The sequence below is a fragment of the Vespa crabro genome, chromosome 3, assembly GCF_910589235.1.
Source record: "Vespa crabro chromosome 3, iyVesCrab1.2, whole genome shotgun sequence".
Lineage (NCBI taxonomy): Eukaryota > Metazoa > Arthropoda > Insecta > Hymenoptera > Vespidae > Vespa > Vespa crabro.
Window position 1 is genome coordinate 5,510,412 of NC_060957.1, and position 11,829 is coordinate 5,522,240.

The window sequence follows — 11,829 nt, forward strand, 5'->3', positions numbered from 1 at the left end:
ATAAACATTCGGTAAAAAACGTTGAAAGGATAATCAGTGGCGGGAGATGGGGGTACAGTAAAACAAAAAAGAATATAAAAAAAGAAAGAAAAGTAGATAAAAGAAAACCAAAATAGAAATTTTGAAGGCATCGGCAACTTTACGTCTATCTTCCATTTATCTACGTACATGAATCGTAAAGAGAAGAACAAATAGAATTAATAGATTTGTAGTTGAAATGCAAGCGTAACACAAGTGCGATACACATAAATATTTATAGATTATTGATCTTAATAATTGTACTATGATTATCATTATTATATTATGTCTATTATTATGATTATTTAATAAGAAAATGAAGACTTTCTACTATGACTGCTTCCTACGTTTCGACGTATACGTTAGGTTCATTCATGTTCTTGTACTTTCAAATCCATAAAACCCTAATGTAATACTATTTCGCTTTAAATGATACATGGATTTTACTTTTGATTCAGCTTTGCGGTCTATATATAATTTTCATTGCTCCGCTAATATTTTTTAACAAGATACATCGAACATTGATAAGATCTGTTCGAATAAAAAAGAAAATAATAATAAATACAAAAGAAAGAAAGCAAGAAAAAAAGAAAAATCTATTTGTATCATTATTGCGATTTCGTAGGTTGAAATACAAATATGTCGAACGAAAACGCTTTAAAAGAACTTCTAAAAGGAAACATCTAAAGGATTTATACGGTCAGGCATTTTTTAAAGAATTGTTATATATCCCCAATTGCTTTTATGCTCCCATCAAACGAAAATAAAGAATTAAATTAATAGATACGGAAGACGATAATTATGTTAAGCGTTAAAAAAATCATTATAACATTATCATATTTTTCGATACATTATTTAATTTGCCAAATATTTTTTGTTTTCTTTTTCTTTTTTTTTCTATTTTCTTTTTTTTTTCTTTACCTTTTTTTTATCATCTCGCCTTATGAGCTATGTATTTAAATTAATAAAACGCCCATGGAAATCGTTTTATATTTTTACAATAGCAATCGTAGCTTATCGGTTCTGTGCCACGCGTTGCCTGTGCCTTTAAGATAAGAAAGCTGCGAATATTATTTAATCTCATTATTGAATTTGATTTAATAATTCTTAGAATAAAAAAAAAAAATAATAATAATAAAAGAGACAAAAAAACAAAGAGAAAGAAAGAAAAGCAATTTGTTATCTAAGTCGGAATGGGCTTCCCTTAATTATTATTTTCAAGTTCTTACCGTTGAAATGCTGCCAAGATGCGACAAAAATGGAAATGCTTGAGATGAATGAAAGGGAGGGGATGGGAAGATTAGAAAGAGAAGATAGATAAGATAGACTCGATCGAAGATATATAAAAAGTTATCTAGCGACGTAAGGTAACGTATAAATAATTAATTAGCCAGCGCCGGGAATGAAGGAAAGGTAGCGCTAACGAAGGTGAACACCTGTAGTCAAGTCTGTATTGTTATCTCTGGTCACACAATGCATACAAAAAAAAACAAAGGAAAAAACAGCAACAACAAACAGTATTTAATATAATTGATGATTTCATTAATATTGTACCGTACTATTATAAATTACGTTGAAAACGATGAAAAAAAGAAAAAAATTACGATTATCCAAAGATCTATCCAAACCACCTTGTGACTTCCTTCCTTGTGAAATTTTTAAATAACAATGTCATATTTTTTTTTCATCAAATTCCACACAAATATCTTGTGATTTTTTCGAATATTGTGAAAGAATGAAGAAAGAAAAATTGATATATCCTAAAAGTACAAGGAATATCTTGTACATTTGACATTGACCAGTACCGTTTATCGATTGGCATGAAACGGGATGCCATGTTTGCGAGGCGCCACACACGCGATAGACCTCTCTTTCGTTGTAGACCAACGGTTCTTGTTGTCCATTCGTGTAACCTAACGTTAAATCGGTGCATCATATTTAGTCTCGTAAACGTCGTAGGTAAATAATTTTTTAATCTCGCCGATTTCGACGATTTCATCATCGAAGAAAACCCGATCGATACACCATACTTATCGGCAGTTCTCTTAACGAAAACTGAGTCCTCTCAAAGCCCGCTTGAACAACGAACTTCTGTCTCGATTCACGTAAGCTTAATGTTATTATAAAAAATAAATAAACAATCAAGAAAAAATGTTACTATTTGACTAACGATTTATCATAGTAAATTGGTTTATTTGGATATATGAAATTTAATGATTTTCTTTTTTTTTATTAGCACCTTCTTGATGTTCGAAAGAATTTAATAAAATTTTATTATTATTATTATTATTATTATTATTATTATTATTATTATTATTATTTTTATTATTATTATTATTATATGCTTTCTAAAATGAAAATCATCGAGCCAAAGGAGATGTACGTGTTAATTCTTCACAAAAATAATATACCGAAGAACACGTTCTTTGATCTTACATGCGTCAAAGTTTGCTGTATCTTTCGTACATTAAGAAATATATTTTTGACGATTTTCCTCAGAAAGCTAGCCGATCATATCGAGTCACGTGTACGCGCGCGCGACCTTAGAAATCGTATCAAAAGCCAACCATCTGTCCATCGAAGTTATTTTAAGACCGTAGAATACGTGGAAATTTTCTCGATGAATTTCATGCTGACCGAAACTTTAATTCTCCCACTCCAAATAATGTCATTGTCCAAATTTATTATCTTCTTAAGGACATTATATAAATAAAAGTAGTCAAATGTTTTCGATGCAACCTAATGTTTTTACATCAGTGTTTTTCGTTACAGATAATACATTTGAAAATAATGTCACGAAAAAAGCAATCGTCTTCCGACGATCGTTCAATGAAAAAAGACCAAGATGACTCGAGTAGTGCCGTGATAGCATCACTGGAGGACGAAAATTTGAATGAGGACGATTCCGTTCCCGAGGTAATTAAAGTTTGATTACTACTATTATCTGCAAATGAAATCTCTTACATTACAGATATATATGGTATGTTTTCTGGCTTTTATTTTTTTTTACAATTAACAATTTTTTAACAGATTGTTTTATCGAACAAAGGTGGCCCAAAATTGATTCACAATGGTTACATGTATACGATGCACAAAAAACAGCCTCAACATATCCGTTGGAGATGCGTCGGTAGAACAACGTATTGTAGAGGAAGCCTTATAACGACGGAAAATTGTACGAAGCCGCGAATAAGAATGGAGCACAATCATAAACCGGATTTCGCAGCTGCTCAAGTAGCAAGAAAACGTTATTTGGCACTTGGCAAACCGCGCGTATTAATGAGTGAGTTATTAACGTTTATTCCGTTTAATCATTAGATATATTAAGTACGTAAGTGTTACTGTCTGTATGGATATACTGTCATTCATAAGATAATGTTCTTGAAAGTGTCATCTGAAGAGAAAGGAAACATTCGTCAGCCATTCGATGGGACGGAATCTGTCGCAATCTTATCTAGAAGAAAGACAGACGAAGTCGATAAATGTAAAAACCACGATGATCGTCAGCGATGGGAGAAGCGTACTGCTATACGAAAAAGTAAGTATTTTGATATTATTCGATCGTCAATAGGAATATATACAAAGATATCCCTTATTTCGAATTTTCTCAGCCATCTATCGTTCATTATCATGTAATGAACAATACTACAATAGAATCGTGTTCGAACATTTTTCAAGTTTACGCGCCACATAAGACGCGTGAATCAGTCCAAAAGAATCGTTGTTGTCATTTGCACAAGATGGCGTCGTTCACAAGAGTAACCTGCTCGATCTTTAGAAAGCATGCTTTTGAATGGTGAGCAAAGAGGGGAGAAGAATAAAGGGCGGGAAAAGAGGTGATAGTTGTGGGTGGGGGGAAGAGAAAGGATAGGAATGGAGGGGGAGGATTTAAAAGGAAGTAAGGGTCTAACGAAAAGACCAAAGGGTCGGTAGGCGATCGATGAGAAGATACGAAGTTGGAGCATGAGAATTGGCGCGCGAAGAACCGAAGGAACGCCGGCCGGCCGGCAGATTCGGCTCGTATCGACTTCATTCGGTCTTATTCGGTTCGGTTCGGTTCAATTCGGCTCGACTCGACTCGGTACTTGCGATTGGCCGATGGTAGACGAGGCGATCAGCTCGGTTAGTAGGTGAACGCGCACTCAAGAGGCGCGCGACAAGAGGCAACCTAGTAGGCAAGCAAAGAAACAGGCTAGCAGGAGGAAGGAATCAAGTTAGGTAGCTAGGCAGACAAGCAGACAGAGGCAGGCTAGCACACACAAGAGAGTGCGAGGCGACACACGGGACGCGGACGGATAATATACGTCGACGACCGGCGGCGCCGTCGCACATGCGCGCCCCGACGCGCCCCTGTGTTCGTCCACCGATTTCGATTTTAGTCACTCCCGGGTTCGGCTTCGGGGAAAATCGTTCCGCTCTCTCGCTCTCTGCGCGTCCGAGGACACCACCCAAGTGCAGGACGCTCTATTCTCGTTTTACGTATCTACTTATTATCTTTCTATCGGCGATATTACGAGGATTCAACGACGGTGTCCCGCCTTTTCTCACGCCGGGACGACGATTTCCGCGGTATCCTTACCCGACTGATCGTACATACAGCTATATATATATGTATATATATACATACATACATACATACATACATACATACATACATACATATATACATACAACACACATATATATAATATATGTATATAGATAGATAGATATACACAGATACGGCCATCCTTTCCATTTTAATCTTCTTCCTCTATTTTTTCATCATCATTTTCTTTTACGTGTTTAAACAAGAGAGAACGAATTTTACGCAAACGATTTCGTTCGTATAAATATATATATATATATATATATATATATATATATATATCGTAGCTATCGTCGTGCCGCTGCCTTACTTGACGCATCGTCGATGGACGTGAGCCGATCTTATGCGGATCGAAAATATGAGGGAGGAGAGAGAGAAAAAGAGAGAGAGAGAGAGAAATAGCAGACAGAGAGGGAATAGCAAGCGTACCGATTATAAAAAGAATCGTGCGATTCGATCAAAACGAATCCTGGTGCGTGCTGCTCGTGTTACAGAGAGGAGGAAAATAAGAGAGAAAATGTAGAGTCGAGACGTTATTAAAAAATTCTACATCGTATTGTTCCGAGAAAAATAAAACGCGTCCTCGTGAAAACGCGCACAAGGGTCGATAAAATCGTCGTTGCTACCGAACCGGTGCGCACACTAGTGATTGAACCGGTCGAACAACGACGTCAGTGCCTTCTCTCTTCTTCCTCCTCCTCCTCCTTCTCGTCCTCCTCCTTCTCCTCCTCCTCTTCCTTCTCCTCGACACTCGCAGACCCGCTCGCCCGACATTTGGCTTCGTTTTATCTTCTCTCTCGCGAGTATCTTTTTGTATCTTTCTTCGTTTCGAAGGGAACGGACGAGAGCCAAGCGGCAGCGTGGTGTGTGCCGTGTGTCGTTGCAACGGTTGCCATTTTATAGCCGGTCGTGACTTTCATTCGTACACGGCCCGCGTGGAGGGAGCGAGAGAAAAGAGATAAAAAGATAAAGATAGATAGGTAGATAGATAGAGGGAGAAAAAGAGAGAGAGAGAGTAGGTTAGTGTGCGTGGTAGGAAGCGCGAACGATATAGAACGATACGAGTGGGTGAGAAGTTGCTTATAGACGAAATGAGTGAGAGAGAGAGAGAGAGAGAGAGAGAGAGAGAGAGAGAGATTAAAGAAGAAGAAAAGGAAGAGAAAGATCCGCGACAAGGTCTAGTGGGGAGAAGGGAAAATACGTAGCGCGTGCAAATGTTTCCCCTTGTGCGCCTTAGGACTTCTCGAAATCTTCTTTAAAGCACTTACACCTATATTACGTGTATAAAATACACATAATTTTAGGATAGAATATCGCGTGATACTTTCAAATATTTACGAATAATACGACGATGATCTTTGTTCAAGAGACATTGATCATGGAACTTAACGATGTAGCAAGATGGCTATTTCTGATCTATGAGGCAACGTATCAGAAAAGAATTCGAAAAATAACAAAAAAAGTAACATACTATATAAAATAACGATAATCTATTCGGTGTCTTGTTAAATTCGAAAAACTTTCGATTATCTCGTAAATAATATACGTAACTACTTTAGGTACTACGTTTCGAAGAGAGATCGTTAATACACGCTCTTGTCACCTTGCTTTCTCGGTTGGGGGAAGGGGCTATTAAGGGGTAAAAGACGCGCGTTGCTGCACGCTTTATCGGCTCGTCGAGGACGATTATCGTCGTTGGCGCTTTTTTTAGAAACCTTCGAAGCAAACGACTTCTACAATAGCTTTGAACAATCCCTACTACGATCGTGACAAATTTTGACAAATTTTTTTTTCACTTTTTTAAATATCATATCGGATCCGTATAACGTAGATTCGATTTGAAATCATTTTTTATTCGATAATAGTTTACAATTATCGAGGGGAAAGAAGGGGATCCTCGCGTGCGCGTCCGTAATCCGCGAAAATCATTTTAACCGATCGCTTTACATCTTACCTACGTCATCGCATACATTATGGAAGGTAATCGTTTGCTTTACTCGAACTAATGTACGATATCAATGACACGACTTCGCATATATATATATATATATATATAGCATTAATTCGTAATGTGGTATGATATCAATAGACAAATATTTGGTGTCGATTAAAATATTTCTATACGAATGTTTATTCTCATTTTCTGAATCTGTAAAAATTAGAATTATTATTATTATACATTTCAAAGTTTCTCCGAACATTTTGAAGTAGAAGAAAAGGTCTAGATTCGATTACTATCTTATAGTATGTATATACATATATATAGCATAAAGTGTAGAACGTATGAAGGGATCCCGTACAATGATTGACCTTGATACTAGATAACAAAGTTAAGGAAATTTCTCTTTTCTAAAATTCATTCGCGCTATTAAACATTTACATTCGACGACCGATTATGTGTTTATATTATAAAAAAATAGATAGAATTTATGGGAATGTATCCAAGATTTTTAAAAGACATATTGACGAGCATACCGTCTATGAGTTCAATAACTTTTTAAAAATATTCGTCTGATTTGATCGACAGTGGTCACTTCGAATGAATTCGTTAGCGCATTGAAATATTCCCTATCTTCTTCCTTTATCTTATCTCCACACATATAATATCAAGGAATAAAGTTACTCCTTTCTTGCCGACATATCGTTCTAAGATTTTTGTTCCGCGGAAAATTGACGACGTTCACGTGATTTCTTATCGATTTTTAGAAACATTCTCAATTATTATACAGAATAATTATAAAAATCAAATTGATTGAGTGTAACGTTCGTTCTCTCTTTTGTGTACTAACCACGAACTAATCCGATTTAAAGATATTCAGAAGAATTTAAGCTAGCTATCTCAAGATGAAAATACAATAAATTGTTAAGGAATTCCATCGGAGGAGAGGGAAGAGAATGCAGAGGGACGCACCTACGGCGATAGCGGAGAATCGAGATATCGAAAAAGTTTAAACGTTGAAAAAAGGGAGTTGGAAATAAAAAAAGGACCAGGGAGGGTGGCGAGATAATAAAAAAGGGAGAGAGAGACGGAGAGCTGCTGGTAACCCAAACGTAGAATAAGAATAATTCAAGACGGCGAGTACCGGTGCAACTACAACAGGTCGGCTTGTATTGGTGGCCGATACCGCGGACACCACCAAGCTGACCTCGCACAGAATCATCCAAGAGCAAAAATTGACCGGTCGAGGGGGTGGCGGTGGTGGTGGTGGTGCTAGCACGAGCTCGAACGACGAGCTCGTTGAGTCTGCCAGAAGACTCGAAGGGATAGCGATGAAGCAGGAACCGGAAGACGAGGAGGATTGTTACCTCGAGGACAATGGAATGCCTGCTGCGTCGCCTGCTTCCTCGCCACCCTCTGCTGCTAGCAGACACACTAGTACGACCCACAGGGTAAGATCGCATGCGCGCAGTCTCCGAGCGATGGCCAATCCCAGCGCAGTTTGGGCTCACTTCGACCTCTGTGCGAATGACCCACTGCGTGCCCAGTGCCGTATATGCGGTGCCGTTGTTGTTAGGGGTGGCGCAAATCCTCGACAATGCGGCACCACCAATCTCCATCGGCATCTCAGAGTACATCATGGTGGCAGACTCGTCGGCAGACGTTATCACGGTAAACAACAGAACCACCTGCTGCAAAACTATCTACTGATTTTCGACGATTTCACTTTGTCTATCGTTTCTGTATATGTATATATATATATATATATATATATATATATATATATAAATTTAAATTTTAATAAAATCTTTGTAAATGTTACTTCAAGCTATATCATACATAAATGCTAATTTCTTAATTCTTTTTCATTATAGTTTTACAGTCTAACACGCCTGCCTCGCAATCTAACACGACCACCACTAAAACCATCAGAATAGCAACCCAATCTTTCGTAAGACCACATATTAGGAATATTGCCCCAGCTCCATCGCCACAACAACAACAGCAGCGACAACCAAAGACTCTTGTATTAAAAACTATACCATTAAAGGTGAAGCAGGTTGCGCCAACGACGATCAAGATGCCACCGAGACAAACTCCGCAGGGCATGCCACAAAATATTGTCCATCAACAACCTACGGAGGTATCCGACAATAAAATAAAGTATACGTACACTGTTTTTATCGAACAAATTAAAATGATTAAAAATTTCAGGTTTGTCTAAGGTGGAATAGTTATCACAGTAACATGCAGAATAGTTTCCCGTCCCTTCTGGATTCGGAACAATTCGTTGACGTAACTTTAGCTTGCGAAGGACGATCTCTGAAATGTCACAAGATGATATTATCCTCGTGTAGCGATTATCTAGCAGACTTGTTACGAGAAAATCCTTGCCAGCATCCTATCATCTTGATGAAAGATCTCAAATTCTGGGAGGTTGAAGCGCTGGTTAAGTTCATGTATCGCGGTGAAGTTAACGTTGCTCACGACAAATTACCTCAATTATTAAATGCAGCCGAAGCTTTACAGGTTAAAGGATTAGCAGCAGGTCCTAGTTCCTCCTCGCAGGTAACGAATATTTACATCATAATATGGCAACATAAATATAAGTACTTTCAAGTTAAATAATTAAAACTTTGAATATCATTCATTTATAGAACTCGAAACCACCGATGCTTATACCTCAAACAAAACCGTTAATATCTCAACCAGTAGTGCCACAAATCGTACCAGAAACCAAAGAGAACAAGCCTTCCGCTTCTAGCGTTCCTCCTTCTTCTAGTCCCAAACGCGCGCAAAAAAGACAACAATCGGAACCTCCTGAGCCACGGCCATTCACAAAAATTCGTTTACAAAGACCAATCACACCAACGTCTCCACCTACGACAGTGAAAACTGAACCCTTGGATATACCTCTAAGTCCCACTGAAATATTTCCTGAAAGTAACGAGGATAACTCTAATCCAGTGAATTTTGAAAAGCTTATTAGTTTTCATGAGGAAGACGATCCAGGTGGTGATGATCTCAACGATGAAAACAGAGAAATTAATTTCTGCGAGATACCGGGTCCACCGGATTTGAATGATTGCGAAGATCAGATGGAATTTGTACCTACGGACTTTCTAGAACAAGAACAGGACATCGTTGAAGAATCGGAACCAGGTTGTAATAAGGATAGTAAAGACGATTTAACCGATCACAGTTCTGTTGATGCTGGGGAAGGCGATGACGAACGAGATGGAGAAGAAGAAGAAGAAGAAGACCCATGTTCGAAAGAGGACAAGACAGAGTAAAACGATTTTATCTACGATTTTTTGCTATCGTTAAGATATAATCGAATGACAATTCGATCGAAAGTGAAGAAATAAATATGTTCGAATAGCGTCATTAATTTTCTGCGAATATTATTGTTAATATTGTTATAAAGTTTACAGTAAGTCGATCATAATATTTTTCATTTTTTAAATTGACTTGACGTATAAAGAAATTTTTCTATGAAGACATGATATCGAAAAATATCAATTTTTTTCTTTTTCTTTTTTTGACATAACATTTTCGTTATGTATGAGAATGAAGAAAATTTATATCGATCATTTGTTTTAGAAAAATATATAAACCTGTTTTATCAATTATCATATTTTCAAGATCGAAGTGCATTATAATAATATTTAACACGTTGCCGCAAATGGCGATTATAGCCGTCTGATTTTTGGCGATATGTAGGCAAATGACTGCTATAGCCGTCTTGCACATCAATTTCATATGGCAGTCATAAACAATTGAAAAAAAATGTATTTCTAAACACGATCGTCAAATTAAAAGTGTACGGCAACGTGTTAACGGAAATAATTTATTGTCGGACTTGTTTCGAATCTTGTAATTGGAATTTATGCGTTTTTTGTGTGATCTAGGCATAATCTAGATATTTTAAGAATTAGAAGGATATGATAATATTCCACTTGCTTCCAAGTTACATATTAAATCATTGTCTCGTTAATGAACGATAAATCAAAGCTATCGATAGCGAAAACCGTTTGACGACTTTAAACGATACGCCAAAGAATCGAGCGTGATAATGTGAAACATTTCGTTAAATCATAAAGCTTTCGCGCGAACTAAATCATTATACTTTTCTGTTATCATTTATTTTCATTGTTAGCCCTTATCGGTCGTATATTAACTCTAACGTGACTGTGTAATTTTAGCACTCATATTTCAAGTGAAAGGTGACAAGACTGAACATGTAAAAACCTCCTAATTGCCAAGTGTACGCTTTTATCCAAAATATTTGCTTTTAGATTTAAACACTTATGCGTTAATCTCTATCTAGGTGATATTAAATATTATTTCTTGAAAGATTTTGACTATAGAAATTCATTTATTTTTTTTTAATTTTGTTTTTAATTTTAAAAAGAGGGGGTTTATTAACAAATTTTTGGATGTTCCATATCTGAATCAAAATCAGTGAGTGTGTTAATAACAATTCAAAAAGAAGTTTAGATAAAGTTTAAACAAAAATAATGTATTTTCAATAAGAAATAATTTTATTAAAACATCATTCGCATAACCACCTAATAAAACTCTCATGTAACAAGTTATATACAAAACGCTAATGTCCGATAAGGGTAACGAATATTTTATTTTTTATATTTAACTAAACATATACATAGAACAGTCTATATAATTATTTATTTTTGAAGATAAGTTTTTTCGTTTTTGTTTGATGCACATCGATAAAAACGACATGCTTAGTATTCGATGGAAATGCATTTAAATATTATATAAATTCGTCGAAAATTTATGTATCTAATTTCGGCGTTAACATTATATTTGAAAAAGAATCGATGCATTTATACAAATTAGAAATAAATTAAGGATGCATCCGATTATATGTGAGTAGATTGATCGCATGTCTAAAAAATATTTTATATTATACCTTCGTTTGAATCTTAGATTCTAGATTGTCGTACGCGTTTATTTCACATTTCGAAGATCGTGCATTACCTCTTATTGTAAAAGTTCTAATAATTAAGCAAAGAAGATTGATTTCTTATTCAAAAATAATACAGTATACGTGTAAAAGAGCGGTATCGCGCAAATATTCAATCAATCGCACGATGTCGACTCTATGATTGGAAAGTATATGTACATTGTAATATGTGAAATATTATGTCTTATAAATAAACAGCTATTACAACGTATGGCGAAATAACGAATTTCTACATTTTTCACTTTCCTTCGATGATATTAAAATTTTATGAAATAACATTAATTTTATAAATAC

The 11,829-nt window shown here is 36.1% G+C and overlaps 1 protein-coding gene across 9 annotated transcripts; it reads left to right on the forward strand.

The window, feature by feature from the left end:
• The first annotated feature begins 894 nt into the window (after positions 1 to 894).
• On the forward strand, positions 895 to 11,757 carry LOC124423079 (protein jim lovell-like). 9 transcript variants are annotated; one of them, XM_046960410.1, is made up of 7 exons: positions 895 to 2,123; positions 2,791 to 2,934; positions 3,049 to 3,301; positions 3,407 to 3,556; positions 8,420 to 8,688; positions 8,760 to 9,113; positions 9,203 to 11,757. In XM_046960410.1, exons 2-7 carry the CDS (start codon positions 2,809 to 2,811, stop codon positions 9,836 to 9,838), a joined length of 1,788 nt encoding a protein of 595 aa, XP_046816366.1. In that variant the 5' UTR covers positions 895 to 2,123; positions 2,791 to 2,808; the 3' UTR covers positions 9,839 to 11,757. The 9 variants fall into 9 exon arrangements, with proteins under 9 accessions (XP_046816366.1, XP_046816367.1, XP_046816372.1 ...); XM_046960411.1 differs by lacking the exon at positions 895 to 2,123 and having other exon boundaries at positions 2,793 to 2,934; positions 3,068 to 3,301; XM_046960416.1 differs by lacking the exons at positions 895 to 2,123; positions 2,791 to 2,934; positions 3,049 to 3,301 and adding an exon at positions 7,475 to 8,216 and having other exon boundaries at positions 3,421 to 3,556.
• Positions 11,758 to 11,829: the final 72 nt, after the last annotated feature.